General features: G+C 46.1%; 1 protein-coding gene across 1 annotated transcript in view; it reads left to right on the top strand.

Moving 5' to 3' along the window:
• Positions 1-20,593, top strand: part of NEDD4L (NEDD4 like E3 ubiquitin protein ligase) — a 329,372-nt gene that overhangs the window by 296,068 nt on the left and 12,711 nt on the right. Inside the window, exons 19-24 of the mRNA XM_040632477.1 lie at positions 4,390-4,455; positions 6,204-6,433; positions 7,955-8,076; positions 10,644-10,714; positions 12,378-12,473; positions 19,557-19,630. Coding sequence (XP_040488411.1) covers positions 4,390-4,455; positions 6,204-6,433; positions 7,955-8,076; positions 10,644-10,714; positions 12,378-12,473; positions 19,557-19,630 — 659 coding nt within the window. The remainder of the gene's footprint in view (positions 1-4,389; positions 4,456-6,203; positions 6,434-7,954; positions 8,077-10,643; positions 10,715-12,377; positions 12,474-19,556; positions 19,631-20,593) is intronic.

Genomic DNA, 20,593 nt, shown 5'->3' with positions numbered 1-20,593 from the left:
CTTTCTTGTCTTCTGGCCTCCACAACTGTTGAGAAGCTTCTTATTGATCTAATTGTCATTTTTTGGTGGGTGAGTCTTTCTTTCTCTGGCAATTTTGAATTTTCTCTGTGACTTCGGCGTTATATAATTTTACTCTCATGAACCTCAATGTGGATTTCTTTCTATTGATTCTGCTTTGGACTCATTGTAATTCTTCAGTGTGAGGACCCTGTCTTCCCTCCATTCTGGAAGATTTCTCAGCAGTTATTTCTCACATACTGTATCTTTGCCAGTCTTCCTAGTTGGTTATCTGTACCAGTAACTCCTGGGTATGTGATTCACCTTTACCTTCTGTCTTCCTAATCTCTTAGCTTTCCTGTTTTCCATCTCTCTCTCTCTCTCTCTCTCTCTCTGTCTCTGTCTCAGTCTCTCTCTAGGTCTCTCTCTCACTCAATCTCTGTCTCTCTCATTGCTGTATTGTGGGCTCAGCTCTTCCAGCTAATTCTTTTTTAAGCTTTTTATAACCTACCCTTGACCACTTCATTGTGTCTGTTATTTCATTAACTGTGTTTAATTACTCATTGCTCTATTGGGTCTTTTTAAATTTGCTTGGTCTTTTCAGTTATGGTTATTCTATCATGTTCTTTCATTTTTTATTTTTCTTTTTTAATTCATACTTAGCTTTCTAATCATTCTTAAAATGCTTATTTCATATTCTTTCCGGATTATTCTGTTACCTCTGGCCATAGGGGGACTAAATCTCCCACATGTTGTGTCTGTGGACCCTCCTCAATGATAGTTCAGTTTAGTTCAGTTTATAACCAGTTTAGTTTATAATTTGTGTGTGTGCGCTCATGGTTTGTTTTTTTTTTTTTTCGTTTTTCTTTTTTTCCGTTTTTTCCCCCCCATGAGGCATTTATAAGACCTGACCTGTATTTACCGTTAACTTCTTAGCTTGGGATCATGCAGACCCAGTTAATATAACTGCGGACTTCATACCCACTTTGGTGCAGGCTTAGAGTATGAATTTATTACAGGTCTGTTTCTTTTTGTTTTTCTCTCGTTTGTGGTCCTGGACAGAAGGTAAGCTTCCTTACACCTTTCCTGGGCTGGTGGGTAGTTTTCTTGTCCCCATGTCAGATGTAGGTTTTAAGCAGGGAGCTCTGTTCTTACTCCCTAGGTCGTACAGACTGTAGGCCAACTTCTGTGTCCCCGTGTGAGGAGTAAAACCCCAGCCCAAGCACTAAGTCTAGGTCCAATGCCCACTTCTTTAATTTTAAGTCTTTCTGCTTATCTGGAACCTCGAATTTCTCTTTTTCCCCAAGTTTTAAAAAAAAAATAGCCAGATTCGGGGAGGGCGGGGGGGGGTCCCTTTCTGTGGCAGCTCAACACAGCATTACTGTAAGTCAGTATGCTCTCTGTGTCACAAGCATCACCAGTGAACGCGTTGATGAAGTGCTGTCCGTGCTTTGCTGCTCTTATGAATACTCTCTCATGTTTGTGTCACGCTTTGTACTTTCCCACGAACCTTAGAATCAGCTGCTTTGAGAACTCACAGCAGTCCCCTCAGGAAGGTAGGGAAGATGTTGTTAGTCCCAAGCTGTCAGAAGCTCAGAAAACGAATTGTATTGCCATTAGTTCCAGCAAATGGCAAAAGTCGAACTGGAGCTACAATTTGCTGACCTCACCCGTGTCCCTGTGTCGCCGCCTCTGTAAGGAGCTCCGGCATCAGCTGGGCTAGAACGACACGAGAACGTTCAGACCCGCCTTTACAATAAGTCAGCATGTCACTACTGCTGAGAACAGAAAAACATACGTAATAAAGAGCACAGGGCTTGAATCAACAGACACGTGAAGTTCTGAAGCAGGCTTTATTTTATACGTTACGCTGTACGGAAGAAAATGAGATGCCGCATTCTCAAGGAGAGAAGCAGTGTGGCCAGTCCGGTTCAAGAAACGGACTGGCCTTGTGAGTGTCTTCGGAGGCTCCGCTGTGTGGATGTCTCTGTCCTGCCACGCTGTTGGCATCTGTTAAGAAGGAGGAGAATATAAAAACCCCCTTCTACTTCTTCTTATTCATAAGAACTCGAGAGAGAGAGAGAGAGAAAAGATTAGTATTGGAGGAAGATAATGATTTTTCAGTTTTCATGCCTCATTCCCCAGAAGGAGAAAGACCAGAAATATCTCAGCATTTTATCTCCACCCACATGTAATGAGCACCTCCCAGTTCTAAGTCAGACAGGAGAGTAGAGAGCACAGGCTGGGGGCAGCATTGTAAAATATATCCCTCCCGCACCCCATCGTTTAAAACTCTGGAACTTGTATTTTAAGCCTTTCTTCAACATTTCCCGGGGTGGGGGGAAGGGCACAAAACCAAAAAAAATATAATAGCTGGAAATCACAGATTTGGAGAAACGGAAGAGCCTTGAAGTGCTCTTGGTCCATTTCTTCTTAACCGTGAAGAAATTCTGTAGTTGGGAGGGTTCGTCACACAGGCCGCTGGCACTGGAGTCTACCTTCCAAGTCAGGGCCACTAAAGCCAGCCTGAGATCATGAAAGGCATAACTTTATTCAGCTTACTTTCCCTCTGTCACAGTTAAGCGTAGCTAAGAACATCGAACACTTTCCTTCTCAAGACTTTACATGCACTGCTTTCTGTCATGATTCATTCCTTCCTGTGACTCTGGGCTCTGCTCAGATGTCCCTTCCTCAGACCTGCCTTCCCTGACCACCCATATCAAGTAGCCTACCGGGCGCTCGCCCTCCATTTTTCCTCAGTACATTCACCACTCTTCATTTATTTCCTCCTGCCTGTTGCACACAGCAACTTGCAAGCTCCAGGAGGAAACAGGGAAAGAAATCTTTGGTTGATGGACCATTACTTCCCTGGCACACAGTAGGTACTCAAGAAATATCTGTTTAAATGAATCAGCAAAGGAACCACCAAAGACTGCGTATACAGGACATCTTAGTTTGTAATGGGATATAGTGTGAGTAGAGCGAAAAACATGATAATGTCTTCATGGACTATGTCAGAACATTGTATCCTTTCCCTCACTTTGGTGGTTGTCCAGATACTGGCAAAATTTCTACCTGTTCTAGAATCAGGGTTCATACATGATACCCTCAGACTAAACACAGCCCGAAATAAATGTGTGGTCAAATCTAGTGCTCAATGGAAAAACAAATGAAGAATGGCTTAAAAACTAAGAACAGACCCTAGGTACCATAAATTGTCTTTAGAATGTTCTTAGGATATATAAACACCTTGTCTTTATTGCTCTTGAATTACAAAGCAAAACACTGACATGATTATTGTTTTCTATAAGAGTGGTTATTTTTGTTTTGGCTTATTGTTTGTGTGACTGTGTCTTAAAATAGTATGAAGAAGGGAAGCTTTGGTTCCTCACTTCTCCTCTTTCTGAAAGTGTAAGGTGGTGTTAGGCTTGGAGTCCGGAGACACTTTACTAAGGATCCGTATCTTTTATTAACTTAGCCCAAAACGATATCGGCAGAAGTGTTCTTGCCCAAATTCATACTATTTGTGAAAAAGCAACAAGTTTTTCTGAGTACAAGGCTGTCCCAGTTATGTCCGTGTGTGTGCAAAAGCCAGTCTTTTCTGCTTCATAAAAAAATTAGAAGCCTTTTCAGTAGCCTGAAGTCAGGGCTCTGGCTCTCAGATATCGTAAACTGCTTTACAGCATAGCAAGTAAAGAATATGAATGACTACATTAAAATGTTACTACTTCGCCAGGAGGGATTCCAGAACTTTTGAGCAGTGATCGCTAACTCAGTTACTGAACCCACGCTTTTGGTACCATCACTCTGCTTCCTAGATAAGCCATTCCAGAAGATTTAAAGAAATCCCTGCCCAAGACTACTAACTAGTAAGAGGCAAACCTTCTGACTCCTAAATCGAAGACGTTTCCAGATTGCTGTCTACGTGATTTTATGTTCCTTGATAAGAGTATCAGTTCACTGGCCTTTCTTGTCATTTTATTTCCTCCCCATGGTTTTTTCAAAATGACCACGTAGGTCATTTTGGGTTTTGTGTTAAAGAATCGTAGCCAATACTTTTATCTAAATTTAAAACAACAGCAACAAAGGTTATACCCTGACTCCCCATTTAGGCAAAAGTCACATGGACAGTGTATTTGGTTTATGTGGCATATCCCTAAAAATGATTTTTTGAATCATTGTTTTCAGGGGTGAAAGCCCCCCCCCCAGCCTCAATCATTATTCTAGAACTTCCCCGTGTACTATGTAGATATTATATAAATTTCAGTGATAATATGGAGAGTGAGAATTTTAAGGTTTATGATTCGTGAAATTCTGTGAATGTTGGCTCAGTATACATAAAATTTCAAGTGTGTTGTTTACATTATCTATATTTATAAATTTATCTTCCAGGCTGTTCCTTACTCCAGAGAATTTAAGCAGAAATATGACTACTTTAGGAAGAAATTAAAGAAACCTGTGAGTAACACGTCTCCCAAAAATGCTGTTTTAGTCATTTGTAAGTTACCAAAGGTACTTCAGTGAGAACGACCTGTGTCTTACCTCTGTCTGTACTAAAAATCCTACCTTCCTTTTCCTCTGATCCGCCTGGATCTTCACTCTGAATTTCCTTTTTGAGAGACCTGGTAAGTGATGACTAACTTGGTATTACATATCAAATCAACCTGAATGGTGATTTCTTATGTCATACCTAACAAGATAGGAATGAGTTGAATGGGATATAAAATAATTCGGGACCTAGTCAAAAAATGTGGAGAAGCCTGTGGTCATCGCCATAAACCTAGACCCGACTCAGAAAAATGTTCCTATCCTTCCCTTCCAATTGGAAAGTATAGGTTTAGTTGTATTTATAACACAAATATAATTTACAATACTAAAGTATAATATTTGGCATATTAAGAGCAAGCATAATTCTCAAATTAAAAATTGCAGTGGGAAACCCTGTAAGATTTTTATAAAACTGAGAGACCCTGTGAGGGGTGCTGAGGCCACGTTTTCAGTCACCATATTACATTTTCTACTGACACATCCTCCCCGGTTCTTCAGCACGGTGTCTTCTGTCGTGAGGTCACCTCTATGGTACAGGTTTTACCAGTTTTCGCCTCAATGTGCGCATTCGTGGTTTCTACACCGGCCGCTATTTCTTGGCTTCCTTCTCTTGGGAAGAGGAGAGTATTGGGCACAACTCCCCTCACCCCAGTCTGCCGGGGCTCCATTGTGGTCTCTCCCACTCCATGCCCTCAGTCGCTCGCTGCCTCTTTTCTGGGCCTCTGCCATGGCCAAGGCGCTGGGGACGGGCAGATGCATGAAACGTAGTCCCTCCTGCATTAGGAGCTCCCACTTTGGGGTCTTCTCCCTTCTGGCGTTCTGATTCAAGTAGCTCTCGGATATCTGCCTTTGAAGGGACTCATACCTGCACATGAAAGTCCTCAGTGTTACTTAGTAACCCACATGTCCCCCAGTAGCCAGGGATGACATTGTGCATAGGAGCCTGTCTTGCTCTGGCACTCCTGCGGGGGTGTCACCTGCCGGGAAACTCCCGCTGCAGATCCACAGTGGGAGCGAGGCTGACCCTGGTCCTCATTTCTCCAGGCAGCAGTGATTCACAACTTCACTCACATGCTTGTTTGTGTCCATGTTCTTTAACTGTGACCTTTGCGATGCTTTCCCACAACCTAGCGTGATCGTCGAGGTCCCCCTTCTCAGGGCACCAGAATTAGCTTGTAAGCATCATGGATCACATCTACCAGCTGGGGGCCCTGCCAGCGTTGAGAATGAGCTCAGCTGGGCCAACGGGGATTGTTTTATGGGTCTTGATGACCTGGACTGACACCCCTTTCTTCGACAGAAGCAATATCGAGAGTTGACCATATTTCAATGGCCAGTGGCTGGATAGATGGCCCGCAGTTGTGTATTGAAGGGGAAAAGGATGATTGTCTTCTCCTCCGCATAGTGTCTTGTGCCTCGTGTGTTGCGGGCTCAGCGTGACAGCCGCTGGTGCATGCTCTGTGCCTCTCACCCTGACACAGTGGGGCTTGCTGTCGATGTGAAGAAAATCCCTGAAGGAGGAAGTCTCAGTCGGAGCTCTTCGTCACTGCTTGTTTATTTGACATCTGCCATCATTACTACTCTGTTGTTCTTCTGTGTTGGAAAGTAAGATGTGTATTTGCTGTGTGATTACGTGCTTGTTTTCTTCTTTCGTGTAGGCTGATATTCCAAATAGGTTCGAAATGAAACTTCATAGGAATAACATCTTTGAAGAGTCCTATCGGAGAATCATGTCTGTGAAAAGACCAGACGTCCTGAAAGCTAGACTGTGGATCGAATTTGAATCAGAGAAAGGTCTTGACTATGGAGGTGTGGCCAGAGAGTGGTTCTTCCTACTGTCCAAAGAGATGTTCAACCCCTACTATGGGCTTTTTGAGTATTCTGCAACGTAAGTATGCGGAGTGCACTCAGAATGTGTCTCCCTCACCCCTGCCCTGAAAGTTCTATTCCTAATTAATTTAAACTTAGTGGGAGAATGCATGGCTCAGTCATTCGAGGTGAATTAACACTGCTGATTTCAGCACCCCCGTCCCCCCTGTAAGTCTCGAACTGGTTCTGACTCTACATGGACAAGTCATGTGCTCTGTGAACACCTAAAAATGTTTTTTCCCTTGTCCTTCGGGTTCATGTAATTGAAATGGAAAATGTGCTGGGTACTTACGGTGAGAACAAGAGGCAATTTTCATTTGTAATGTTGTTATGCTAATTCAGGATAATTCGTCAGTGTCAGAATTCAGAAACTCCTCATCATGTTAGGAGGAACAAGGAGAGTTTCTGAAGTTCTGCTGCTCAAAGGCAAATGATGCGAACTTTGAGGACCTACTCGTCAGGATCCAGAGGACTGTGTCCTGGTCCCGTGAGGGAAGAAACAGATTCTCCCTTGTATTAGGATCTCATCATTGTCGCCAAACATGGAAGCTGAGGCAGATTTAGTTGCTTTCTTAGGAATCAAACACCCACGCCGTACAAGGCCAGGTGCTCCTTCCAGGCTGTGGAGTCTCCAAAGGCTTAGGCTAGACCTGAGGCCCCGGTAGAAGAGTCGTTGACCTTGCTGGGAGGTAGCCTGCGCTCTAAGGGGACTGGGTTCTCCAGCATCATCTACCTGGTGCTGCTCTCCTGGGAGCCCTTCTGGAAGCCAGCCTCAGCACCCTCCTTGGTTGCTATAGCCCAGAATTTCCCATTTTGTTGGTTGTTCCCAAAGTCCCATGAGAAAGCCTGCTCTGTGAAATTGGTTAAAACCATTGAAGAGGGCAGGGTAGGGAGGCGGGACCCTTATCTCTCACCCACATTCCGAGAGAGACACCCCCCATCCCCGCCCAGGGAATCTGTGGAGCCCCGTTTGAAAACCACTGATCCCCAGGATCTTGAGACCAAAGAAGGAGGATTAGATACATGTGAACATTTTGAGGTTTGCATTGTTGAGACAGCCAAATACTGCTCCCAGTGCCCTGGGAGCCTTTCAGGGCAGAGTGGTGGTCAGACCAAGGGTTGGGTCCCTCAAAGAAGTTAACCCTGGTCCTCACAGAGAAAAGTCACATGCAGTTCTCATGGCATTGGGAGTCCACACACGGCTCCTCTGTTATGTGATGTTTCTCGTCCTCCCAAGATATCTAACAGAACCATATATATTTGACATTTTTGTGGAGCAAAAATAATCAAATATCAGCAGTTTTCTTGTGGTGTAACTTAAAAAGGGCATGTGCACCTGCTGTCTTAGACCTCAGTCGGTCACAGAGGGGCTAACTGAACAGTAAGTCATGTTCTCCAGCTGTTATGCCTTTCCCATTGGGTGCAGAATGTTTGCAGGTGCACTGTGCAAGTCTAAGCACGGGTGGCAAAGGAGAATTCAGATTGTTGAATTTCTTATTTAAAAATATGATTGACCTTACCTCTCTCTCCCTCCCCAAAGGGACAACTACACACTTCAGATCAATCCCAATTCAGGCCTCTGTAATGAAGACCATTTGTCCTATTTCACTTTTATTGGAAGAGTTGCTGGTCTGGCAGTATTTCATGGGAAACTTTTAGATGGTAAGTTAACTAAAATGTCACGAAGTAACCAAAATAGGACAGTGCTGTTTGTGGTTCCTTATTAGGTTTCGTATCTTCACATCATGATTTTAAGCAAAAGTTTAGCTGATTCTCTGTAATTGGATAAATTAGTTTTATGGTTTGCCCATAAAAGAGGTGCTTTTCCCTGGTGTCATCCTAATTTGAGCACTAAAGACATAGTGTCTACACAGTTAGGAAAAAAAAAAATTTTTTTTTAACGTTATAGTGTGAAGCACAGAACATTCTGTATTTGCACATTTTCTGTGTTTTCCAGAATAACTTTTTTTTTTTTTAGCAAGAGGTAGATTTGGTGACAGATGGAAAAGCTAATTGAAAAGTTAATTAAATGATCTAATCCATCCGATATCCTGCTATTGTTCCGTTTGTCCCCAAATTATTATTTTTGAATGTGAAGAGATTGTAAATAATTTCGAAGCAATGCTATAACTCAGTGAAGTCCTTGACCCTGGGATCACTGCTAAAACAGATGGCACAAAAGAATCTCATTATTATTTAGAGCACATAAGTCATGGAAGAATTTCAAGGTACTCTCAAAGTTAGAAGTCAGACTCCCTCCCTGGCTGGATCTATAGGCCTCTTTATAGTAGAGACCTCTTCCGGATTCGGTCACTTCAGAAGTAGGGCCCGTAAGAGGGCATTACAGAAATCATCAGTGAGGAAACTGAGTCAGAAATATTTTTGAAGGGGGCGCCTGGGTGGCTCAGTCGGTTAAGCATCCGACTCCTGATTGCAGCTCAGGTCATGATCTCAGGGCCATGAGAGGAAGCCCCACAAAGGGCTCTGTGCCAAGCGAGGAGTCTGCTTGTCCTTCTCTGTCCTTCCCCCCCACGAGCTCTCATGCTCTCTCTCTAGTAAATAAGTAGATATTTTTGAAGAATTTGGGCATGAAACAGTTGAGGATAGAAGACAGAGTAAGATTTGGGGTCAGAATTGTAATTACCCTAGAAAATGAGGTTTTAATGGGGAATTATGTTAATTATATTTATGGAACCATAGATGTTCCAATAAATAATTGATGTTCCCTCTGTGCTTTTCCCTTCAATATATTTTTACTGGTAATTGGTAGCTGATTTTTGGTCCTCTCATTTCGTATTTTATTTTTGGTTGGGAAAATAAACATTTTTTTCTGATTAGAAGGAAACCACAGTCGTTACTTATGTACATATAAAATATATACACATATATATAGTGCGTGTAAATATATTTTAATTCACAACGTTGGAGTCGTGCCATAGATTATTTCAGCCTATGAAGATTCATTTCAGCCTTCTTAGAGGCTGCGAAGTGAGAAGGCATTCTTAGTTGCTGTGGAGAAATCTGGAAAGTAGGAGATAAGACCCTGACCTCAGTGCACTTCTGTTCTCTTGGGGGGGGTGAGGGTGGGGAGCAGAAGAATCCCGACAACAGGAGAAGGGGGCACAAGGAGCAGGCTGAGGAGAAGGCGGCTTGGCTGGAGGGTCAGGGAGTGTGTTGACCACGCTGTGTCTCACCTTGAGGGTGGGGTAGGATTTACCCATTTAGAAGCTGGGATCACTTTGAAGCCAAGGCTTCCTTGGAGGGAGTAGCGGGGAGGGACAGGAACATGTCAGGGAGTGGAGGAGACTGCCACATGGGGACAGCAGTGTACCTCGGGAATTGCGCAGTTAAGAGCCAGAGTGCCCCCGGGTCTGTGGTCCGAATGCGAGTTCCCCCGTAGGCAGAGTGTGCTCTGCAGGTCAGCCCACCACCCCCTCCTGCTAGTTTCCTCCTTTTACCACCTAATACCTCGCTAGACCCCGAAGGTAATTGAGCCAGCAGGATTGGGAATAGGCAGCAGAGCACTGTGACAGATTGGATGGGGCAGGGGGGTGAGGGTGAAGGAGGAGGGGGAGAGGGCCCCATGGGAGGAGGTGGCACCAAGGAATGCTGACTTGCCCTTGAGCAAGGCAAGTTGGGGTCCCTGCGGGCCACCTGTGTGGTGGTAGAGTCCATCGCCGTAGGCCTTCATCCTCCTCTCCTGGAAGACTGCACAGCCTTCTGAGTGGTCTCCCTCGTTTCCCACTTGGCCCCTTCCTGGCTTTCTCCCCATTACTGCCCAAGCAGTGATCCCCAAGTGCAGGTGGAATTTTCATCTGGCTTTTCCGTGACACCAGATCCCAGCAGGCAGCGGCCTGACTCTCCAGCGCCCCCTGCCGGCTGCGTGCTTCCCAGTCTCCTCCCGGCCTGTCCTCCCTAGGACACCCTGTGCTTCCCCGCCGGGCCCACCTCTGGCAAATCTGTCTTGTCCCCTCTGCTTCCACTGCTCTTTTGTCCTCCCGTTCATGGGCCTTGTTTGAGCCGCACACTCCTGCATGGCCTCGAAGAAGCTCTTTTTCCTCCTCCTGGAAGCCTTTTGACCCCTTCCTGCTGTACTGTCCTTCCTGAGTGCTGCCTTCCCCAGGCCAGACCTGGCCTCCCGTTCAGCCTGGGGGCAGCTTCGTGTGTTATGTCCTGCTCTGATGTACAGCAGCTTTGAAACTAACCCGTATTTTCCCACCACATCTTAGGTTTCTTCATTAGACCGTTTTACAAGATGATGTTGGGAAAGCAGATAACTCTGAATGACATGGAATCAGTGGTGAGTAAATGTAGATCACTGCCCTGGGCGTCCTGGGCCCCCGTGCCTTCGAGAGCTAGCTGGGACCACGTGGTAGTCACGGTGATTTTTGTGGGTGTTGCCATTCAGTATGAGCCGCGGGGAACATTGGCTTGTTCAAGAAGTTCATTGAGCTCCCTAGTTTCTAATAAGTAAACCCTTCACATTTCCTAGAAGGGGTGATTGAGGTGGGTAGACTCCAGTCTCAGCCACCTCACTTACCCGGAACTGGTTTGGCCAAACTAAATCCAAGGGTCATCTGGGGATCTCACTGCAGCTCTTGCTTTCCATCGAAAACTGTTAATACGAATCTTTGGAGAGTCATCGGCTATCCCTCTGTTTTCTGATCTCAAAACATGGCAGGAGCACAGGCCAAAATGTAGAGAAAGGGAAGAACCTTTATCACCACCGCAGATGTGGAAGTGACCAGTATGGTGCCGGGGACGGGATGAACCCAGTTAGAAAAGAAGGCTAGGAGACGCTCTCTGAAACAGGATTTGGGCTTTCCCATTGCAGTCAACTTACCCATTTTCTCTAGGCTGACCATGTGAGGGTCGAAAGGATTTTCTATAAAAACAAAAATGACACTCTTCTCATAATGTACCCATCCCCCCACTAGCCAGCTCCAGCCGAGCGTGGGGTGTTTGCCCGAGTGCCAGCGCACTCACAGGGCCATCAGGAAGCTCTTTGTCCGCTTGGGATATTTGCAGCTCTGCTTTCATATCCTGTCACTTGATGAGAAAGCACCTGCATCCCCTTGGCCTTGCTGTGCTGTCAGTGGTGTCTCTTAGGTAGTTGGGCATATGAGCCGCGTTCTCCTCATTTGCCAGCATTCATCGGGCCTCTGCTCATCATCTCTGTGTGAAGGAAGGGGATGACGCCCACGGTGCACTTGAATCCACTCAGCTGGTTTTCCCGTGGGCGAGTAGCTACACAGAACCCCAGTACCAGCCTCAAATTTCTTTTCAGCTTCCACCTTTAACTTATGCTTTTATTATAATAGAATGAGGAAGCTGGGAACCTCGAAATTTCTTTTAAAGTCTGAATTGTATACTACCCGTTGGCAGCTGGTGCACGCATTCTCTTCTGCCTTCCCAGAGCCTGTCCAGTGCGTCCCCAGTGGTGGAGCCCCTGGGCCTGCCCCAGAGAGAGGAGCCCAGGCCCTTGTGGCTTGTGTTCTGGCTTTGACAGCAGAGCAGCCTTCCAGTTTGCTTACAGGACTTGCAGAGGGCAATAAAAGCACAGGAAAGGAGTATAAAATCATTGGTATTTAAGTAGAACATCCTCTGTCTTCCCCGTTTTCCTCTGATATCTTTGCCCTTAAAAGACCGGAAATATATTGATCTCTCCGTGGCCAACTTGATGATGTTCCTTCTGCCAATCCAGAGCAGGTTGCTTCCTCTACCCTTTACGGAGGACAGGATTCAAGTCCAGTCCCCTGTTAGTACCAGAATATTTTTTTGGTCTGGTTTGTATTTTAATTTACAGGGGAAGAGTAGGTTTGGAGCAGAGCAGGAAACCTACTAGCGGCTAGTAATCCTTGAGCGTTCTGAATGGAATAACGTTAGAAGGACTTAATGATTTGAAGAAGTCAAATGAGTTTGTATTTGGGGAGGAAAAGCTCATTTCTGTGTCATTTCTATAGGATAGTGAATATTACAACTCTTTGAAATGGATCTTGGAAAATGATCCTACCGAACTGGACCTCATGTTTTGTATCGATGAAGAAAACTTTGGACAGGTACGTGTGGGCCTCCCCGGACTCCCTCTTTGACTTTCAGAGTCTTTGCTTCTTCGCAGAAGGGCTATAACAGGACTCCGCTGTTAAAGAATTCAGATCACCTCTCAGAGCTTCAGATGTTAAGTAGCAATAAGTTCTGATTACAGTCCGCTCTCTCTTCTGGCAAAGTCAAAGATTCCAAGGCCCCTGGGGCGTGAAGCCCATCTCCTCCTCACTTTAAAGCAAATTGGAATGTGAGTGTTTGGGCCTTGGTTTTAGAATTTAAGTACTTCAAAAAATAGTGCGTTTACGTAGTGTTTAAGTACATGCCCCGGATGTTTGGGGGGCCTTTAACGGTTCTGTGGTCATGATGGAAGTTGTCTTGTGGGGCTCAGCAGGCTCGGATTTTTCTAGCATTCCCTTCTTGCTTTGCACCCACACTATGATTATGCTGAATTCATCATCAAGGTCCATGTCAAAGATAAAGTTGCCACCTGGGAATTCTCATCACCGTCCTGAAGTTCCATAAGGGTGTGTTTGTCTTAAGGTTTGTTCATGGTATTTATCCAGCCCTGGTACCTGTCCTTTCATGAAAGCCCAGACACAGTTCCCATCTCCCAGAGCAAGTCTACATGACCTTGAAATGAATGAGACCGTGGAGCCCACCTGAAGGGTTGCCGCGTGGAAGATGAAACTGATCTTCCGTATTGCTTCAGAGGTTGTTAAGCATGTACCCTGCTGTCAGAAAATGCCAGTCGCTTTACATTGCGGTGCTCAGTTGTGTAGGTGAAGCTAGGAAACCAGGTGCCTGCCCTCCAGGGTTTGCCATCTTAGAAAGCCAACACAAGCATGCAGTTTGTCTACTTATAAATTCTTTGTCGACCCTTCTGTGACCCTCAGGGTAAATTGAAACCTTTTCTAAGCATGCTTATGACCTGGCATTGCCCACCTTTAGCCTTGTCTTTGGACCCCTCCCTCTGCTCACCTTGAGAAGCATAGCGTGCCTATAACTTTGTCCACAGCGATGCTTCCGGGCCAGCTCCCTGTCTGTGCGGCTCCCTCCGCAGTCCTGCACCGTGTCACCCCCTCTCCCAGAACTCAGGTTGTTCCCTAATCATTACGGACCCAGTGTGTCCTGTGAGCCGACCTCAGTCGCGTTGGTACCTCCAGCGCTCAGCCGCCACTGAGACCTACTGAAGGCTTATTGAGCAAATGAATGAACGGCACTAGCCTAGTTTTTTTTAACTTAATAATATTATAAGTAACAGCAGCTCCAAGTGTGACAACACAAAATAATTTAAATTCCTATGACTTGTTTTTTAAGCTGGACGTATTTAAGGGTCTTCACTGCCAATTTTCAAAGGGTAACACATGGATAATCATCCTGGAAAGAAGGAGTAGAAATTAAAGAACCAAGGAAGACTTAAAATCGATTTTGTGTGTCAATTGAAAAAAAAAAAAAACACAAAAAACCCTTTATATCTGCTTATAGAAAACCATATGGCTAACTTAACACAGTGCAGAAGACATTAGCAGCGCCAGAGCTGGGAGCTCTCGGGAGCAGGGGCGCTGGGAGGGCTTCCTTAGTCACAGTGAAATGGAACGGTTTCCGCCTAATAAATGACAACCAAACACAAGATGTTTGCATTTTTAAGTAGACTTCTAATAAAGATTCTGATGATCATTACAGTTCATATCAATTATTCATTAAGAACAATTCTCAGACCTCCTCATTTAATGCTGTAGGTTCTTCTGACTTTGGGATTGAATCAGGTGGAGTAATGCAGTAATCAACACAGGCTCGCAGGAGGAGTAGGAATGATTAGGTGCCCTGTTTGTTAAATTGCTGCCTTCCCTTTTTAGAGAGCTAACCTGATGAACAGGGAGCTAGTGTTACCTCTTTTGCATCCTGGGAAGAAATTGAGAGAGAATTCAGCAGCCACATACTGATCGCATCTCCCATTTCTCGTCCCTCCCGAAACCCTGTTCATTTTAACCCCCAAGTGCTTCTCAAATCCGTCTGTTCTCCCTTCCCACTCCTCCAGCACCCAAGTCTAAGCTACTGTCTTGTCTCATAGATGCCTCGCTGGGCTTTTTTTATCCACCTTATTCTCCTTTAATGGCAGACTGGTCTTTTCAGGACATATAAATCGTCATCTGCCTGCAAGAAACATTGAAAGATAAAGATCCAGGTCATTGATTGGCCCCTGAGGTCCCTCATGGCCTTGCCCCATCTGCTCTGTCTCAGATGCATTTTTGCATCACGGAGCTGTCCCGAGTGCTCTCTGGGCCTGGTTTCACTGGACTTCTTGAACACACCAGGCTCATTGCCTCAGGACCTTTGCTCATGCCATTCCGTCTCTTGAGAGCAAACTGCCTCCCACCTACAGTCCAGACATCCCTTCCTCAAGGAAACCGACCCCGACCCCAGGCCGTAATAGTGCAGAGTGTGTCCCTGTCGCCGTGTGGCCTACAGCCTGGATGACTGTGCATTTATTTCTGTGATTAGGTGTTGGGCATTAAGCACAGGCTGGTGGCAGCAGCACTGGGTGTGCGTCTTGCTGGCCACCGTGCACTCGCCTGCACAGCACCTGGGACTGGGGGGACACTCCGGACAGAGCGGTGGAACCGGCGTGGGCACCCAGTTGATGGGCCAGCCTCTCCCCTCTTCCAGCCCTCTGCAAAACTGTTGACTATGCATTGCCTTTTACTTTAACCCCAGAGAAAGCACATCCCTCCCTTGGGCCAGAACAGAGTCATTTCTTCAACAACGTGAAGTTACCACACACGTGGAACGTACACGCAGCCAGCCTTCCTCGGGGCTATTAGCGGGTGTTTTCATTCCGCAGCTGGAAACATCAGGCCGTGAAGCTGGGTGGTAGCTGTCATTTCACGGAAAGAAACTCCAGCTGTGGTCATTATTGTGCAATGTTTTCTTTCTGGTTGGTGAGAATTTGGAGCCGCTGGTTTCTGGGGCCTCCTGTGAATGTCTCAGATGAGCAGATTCAGCATTTGAACGGTCGTTCTGTGCCAGGCAGGGAGACGAAACCACACGCTTGCGCACACGTACGCACGCACGCCCCGCGGGAGGTGCGCTCATTCAGAGCTGCTATAGGTAGAAATTCTTTACTGCTGGTTCAGCAAATTAGCATCTGTTTGGGTTGTTTTGAAGACTGGAAGTGTGGACTCTTACGAGCTTGTGCCATAGAGAGGGGTAGAGACGGGCAGCAGCCTGCAGGAAAACTCTTCCGGACCAGGCATAAGTTAGATGAAAGCATCCACTCTCAGCTGGGGTGATAGCACCCCCAAGGGGGTAAAAACTAGTTCTTGGAGAACACAAAAGTCTCAGCTATTGCCGTGGTTTGTGGAGCTCCCAAAAGGCCGCGGAGTGTGCCTCGGGTTAGGATGGATCTGTTCATGAAGATTCGGTGGGAAGAGGGGAGGGCAGAGAAGGGAGGGGGTCTAAAAGGGGCTCTTAAAGGGCGAGAATGAAAAAACAGGCCGAGAAACTCTGCATAGGGGAAGGAAATGAGTGAAAGGCAGAAACTGGATATAGGAGGAAAGGGGAGCAACAGACAGGGCAAGGTCCGGGCCGAAGCCGGGAAGAACCAGACCAAGAGCCTAACGTGGGGGTGGCCCCGGGAAGGGCAGAGGCTCTGGCTCCTCAAGGACCAGCTCAAGGAGCTGGACAGATGACGCCTGTAGGAAACATGGATAGAAAGGCGAGGTGACTCCGATACCTCAGTCCCTTGGCTCGCTTTCCTGTCTGCTTGGAGAGGCGGGGGACGATGAGGACCCTGGCCCCTGAGGCTCATCCCGCAGGGTTCGGGGGGCACGCGTCCTGTCAGCAGGTGGGTGTTTGCCCGGCAGTGAGCAGCGCCCAAGGATGGGGCCAGAGGCAGGCGAACCTTGCTCTGCCTGAGTCCCACCTACTTGATAGGATCCAGTTTCTCAGCAGACATTTGACATAAGGCATCTTTGAAAGATCTGGGGAATGTGTGTGAAGTCAGAGCTTTAACCTGCCAAGGAAGAGGGTGTGGATGTGAGAGTCCCATCTCCTCAGAGGTTCTTCTGATCTGATGTGTCGTCTTTATGACGAAGAGCAGTAACTTCGTACTCAGGCCAGTAGACTTAAAAAAAAAAAAATAGGGATTTTTCCAGAAGCACATACTGAGCACCTCCTGTGTGCAGATGCTGTGTTAGTGTTCTTCGTATCAGGTCCTTGAGTTCAGACACAAGACAACGATGACACTGGCCCAGAAGCAGGTGTTCACATGGAGGAAGTAGGTATTCAGTGTGGTGGGGAGATGGTGGCAGGAAGCCATTCTCCACTTGCTGCTGAGTCTCCCTGTCAGCGAGAAAATGGAGGCAGGGACACCTGCCTTGTTGGGACCGGTCTGTGATTTCCCATGACAAGCCTAACACTGCCCCCGAACCACAGGAAGCCGTGTGTGTCTGGCCCTTGGCAGCCAGTTTAACACGTGGAATTGGAAGAGCGGCCACTACTACCCACTCGGGTGTTGGTGAGGAGCCCGAGCGGGATGCAGGTTGACCACTGACAGATGCTGACGGCCAGGCTCTGGGAGCAGGACCTGGAAACCCCCGAGCCCCCAGCACCACCTCCCCGAGAGACGCGCAGCCAGAGTCACCCACAGAGCTAGACTGACTGCCTGCTTGACCTCCTTACCGAACACAGACAGTACGGCCCCTTTTTTTCTTTCGAAAACAATTACACTTGTTTATCTGATTACAAAATACTAATAATTTAAGTAATAAACGTAAAGCCAGGACGATAAACATATATAAAAATCATCCATAGCTCCTACCACCTAGAGAAAATTCACGATTTAAATTTTGACTTCCGTCTTCCAGAATTATTCTTTGTAAGCACATGCACGCAAGATTTTTTATTTTTACAGAATGAAATTGTACGATGCATGCACTTCCAGCTTAATGTATCCCAGGTACCTTTCTGTGTCAGGAAGTGTCGAGGTATATACCACTTTAATGGCTACACTGAATTCCATGTCCTAGACCCCAGCTTTGCTCACGATGCCCCACTGCTAGGCCTGTAGGCTATTTCATTATTTTGTTAGATAGGCAGCATAATGATTACAGTCTTGGAATATACATTTTGTTCATCTGGCCAATTTTTTTTCCCCTTGGTATAAATTCTAGAAGAGAAGTATTATGACAAGGGATGCTGTGCACATTAAAATTTGATGCCTGTTGCCAAATTATCTTCCCAAAAGGTTGAAGCACTTAGACTCCCCCCGGCAGTGGAGGGAAGAACGGTTTCTCTGTGGTCCACAGTGCGGGCTGCCTGCTCTTTATCCTCGCTGGGTGTTGCTTTGGGAGGATCCAGAGGTGTTTTTCTCCTTGCCGCTTGCCATGCTCGCTCTCTGTGTTTGATCTCCTCATTCCAGAGCTCTCTGGAAATTGCAACTCCTGGAAAAAGTTTTTAGTATTGCTGAACTGTGCTGAAGACCTTTCAGGACCAAGAACTGGGCTTGGGTTTATGAACTTGTTTGGTGTGGATCTGATGGGAAAAGTCCATTACCGAAAGGGAATAGCAAGACACAGTCTTCAGGGGAGAAAAGGAAAAACCATCAGGAACTTTTTTTAAAAATGCAGTGGTGTAAACGAGTATGGTCCGATACGGTTTTATTCCAAGAAATGTCCCTGCCTTGCCCGCTAAGCATAAGTGTCCCTCATCATTGAGGATTGCCAGGGCCCCTCGAGGCCGGGCAGGCGATCACAGGGAGAGCCAGGCAGATGGGAGGACAGCCGTGGAGAAGGGGAAAGCGGGCAGGAAGGGCTTGAAGAAAACTAAAAATACCATAACAATTGAAATCCACATCGCGGATGGTAAAGAGTTGAAGTGACATCTTAGAGAGTGGAGGTCAGTCATGGGGTGGAAACACCAGATCCCTTCCTGAATAAGAGGAGAAGGAGAAAGAAGGAGATGTAAAAGGGTTAGATGACCAGTGTGCTTTGACTGAAAACACCGGCCCATCTGAACTGGAGCAGTGATCCCGCGCATCATCCAGAGATGGTTCGGAGGCAAACGGGCTGCGTGTCCGGGGCACAGAGGCTCCGTCTGTCCCCAGCGCGTGCGGCTGGCAGGTGGGGGATCGCGGACGATGGACCCCTGCCCGAGCCCCAGAGTTCACTGTGGCTCCGAATCTCTTCTCCCTCGTGATGGATGTGACCCAGAAACTTACTCTGGAAAACCCTCTCCACCGGTTTGGCTCACTCCCTAGAATAACCAGTTCTGCGTAGAAAAAAAAGACGGAAAGGGATCCCAGCAGAACATCGATGTGGCTGTCTTTGAATGGGAGACTTGGGGGTGGCATTTTTCCTTTAAAATTTCTACGAGAGTAAACTTTATTTAAAAAAAAAAAAAGTCTCTCCTTCCCTTGCTTTCTGCTAGTTACTGCTTTCTACGGCATGATACTGAGTTAGGGCCGGCTAGAAGCACAAAGGCCATGCTAGCTTTCAGCCGCTTTGCTCTTACAATGCTGGGTGGCCTCGCGGGAGGCAGCTGGTCCAGGCAGTGAGCGAGGAGGTGCCCCGATACACGTAGAAAGCCAGAGTTCTCGGAACAGCAGGTAACCCCATCCCTCAGCCTTGCTTCTTAAGCTGCTTTTTTTTTTTTAAAGTCCTTATGTGTCGCCTTTTTGAAAGAAATTCCATGTATTTTTTTATGACTATGAAATCTAATTTTCAGAAACAAAGTGCATTAGAATTTGGATCTCTGTAGTCTCGAGCATAGCCTGTCTTTTCTGTTACACGTAATTAATGAATTTCTTGATAAATGACTAGATGACACAGTGTTGCTCTTCTCCGTGGTTGGATAATGTATGAAGAATAATTAAAACTCATAAATAACCACAAAATAATTCACCTTTGATTAACATCTTTAAATGTGTAACATCTCAACAGTTTAAAAGCCTCGTTAGATATTCTCTTGTACTCAGGGTCCATTTGCTGGGAAGTCTTTCTGAATGAATGTCGCTTATCTTGTTTAGGAAGACATTGTTACTCAGTAATGTGCAGAATAACTTCACGATGGTGATTGTTGTGTTATCTTTGCAATTACAGACCTATCAAGTGGATCTGAAGCCCAATGGGTCAGAAATAATGGTGACAAATGAAAACAAGAGGGAATATATTGAGTACGTATACACAGATTTACGACCTTTTCTTTTATAAAATTGAACAGCCTATTTGGTTGATGTCCCTTGCTAAAACAGCTCATTCCTGTTGTGGGCACACTTTCAATAATATGCATTCCTTTCTGGCTTGGGCTAATAGGAAGTTGAATTATAAGATGGAAGGTTTGCCTCGTGTCATGACTTCAGTGAGCTGCCTTATGAAGGAGTCATGAAAGGAGAAAAAAGTGTACAGTATTGAGTAATACAGCAAACGTGCTTTTGGAGGATGTGATATGTAGTCTAAAATTGAGATTCGCAGTGTTGGAGCATAGTGTCAGCAACCAGTGGGGTATAATTAGGAACAACCAGAAATAAAATATTTCCTCTCTTTCCTGACTTCTTTTCCATCATGGAAATGTAAGAAAATAGTTAAAATGGAAAATGGATAGGAAAATCCACATATGCAAACATAGTGAATTATTTCTGATACTTGTAATTTTCTTAACCCAATCTCAGCCTCAATTGGTGGAATAAGATGTTTAGTCTTTGGAAATCCCACTGTTAAGCAATCCTAGGGCATTCATACTAGCCAGAAGGCCTTTGTCTGTTGGGCACGTTACACTTCCCTCTTCTGCATGTACGTATGCTTCAAGGCACGAGTCCCGGATCTCACTCGCCAGCCCTGGTGCAGGGATGAGGTCAGCACACAGTGCTTGGTGCCCGGGGCCCCGTTTCTGCGTCTCGCTGGTTGCCGCAGTGGTCCGAGCGCCGTGTCTGCATTCAGCCCTTCCATTTCAACAAGCTGGTTCCCTCCTCTGTCCTCAACGTAATTGGCCAGAGGACTTGAATTTGAAGAATTGGCCAAGAGTCTTGGCATCTTGTAGTCTCATCTACAAAGAAAAACCTGTCCTTCCTAATGAGGGAGAAATGGAGAGAGTTGGAGCCTCTACTTAGAGACCCTGACGAAGCATCCGCTATTCCACA

The sequence above is a fragment of the Ursus maritimus genome, unplaced genomic scaffold (assembly GCF_017311325.1).
Source record: "Ursus maritimus isolate PB19 unplaced genomic scaffold, ASM1731132v1 scaffold_18, whole genome shotgun sequence".
Lineage (NCBI taxonomy): Eukaryota > Metazoa > Chordata > Mammalia > Carnivora > Ursidae > Ursus > Ursus maritimus.
This window is presented reverse-complemented; position numbering and strand designations above follow the sequence as displayed.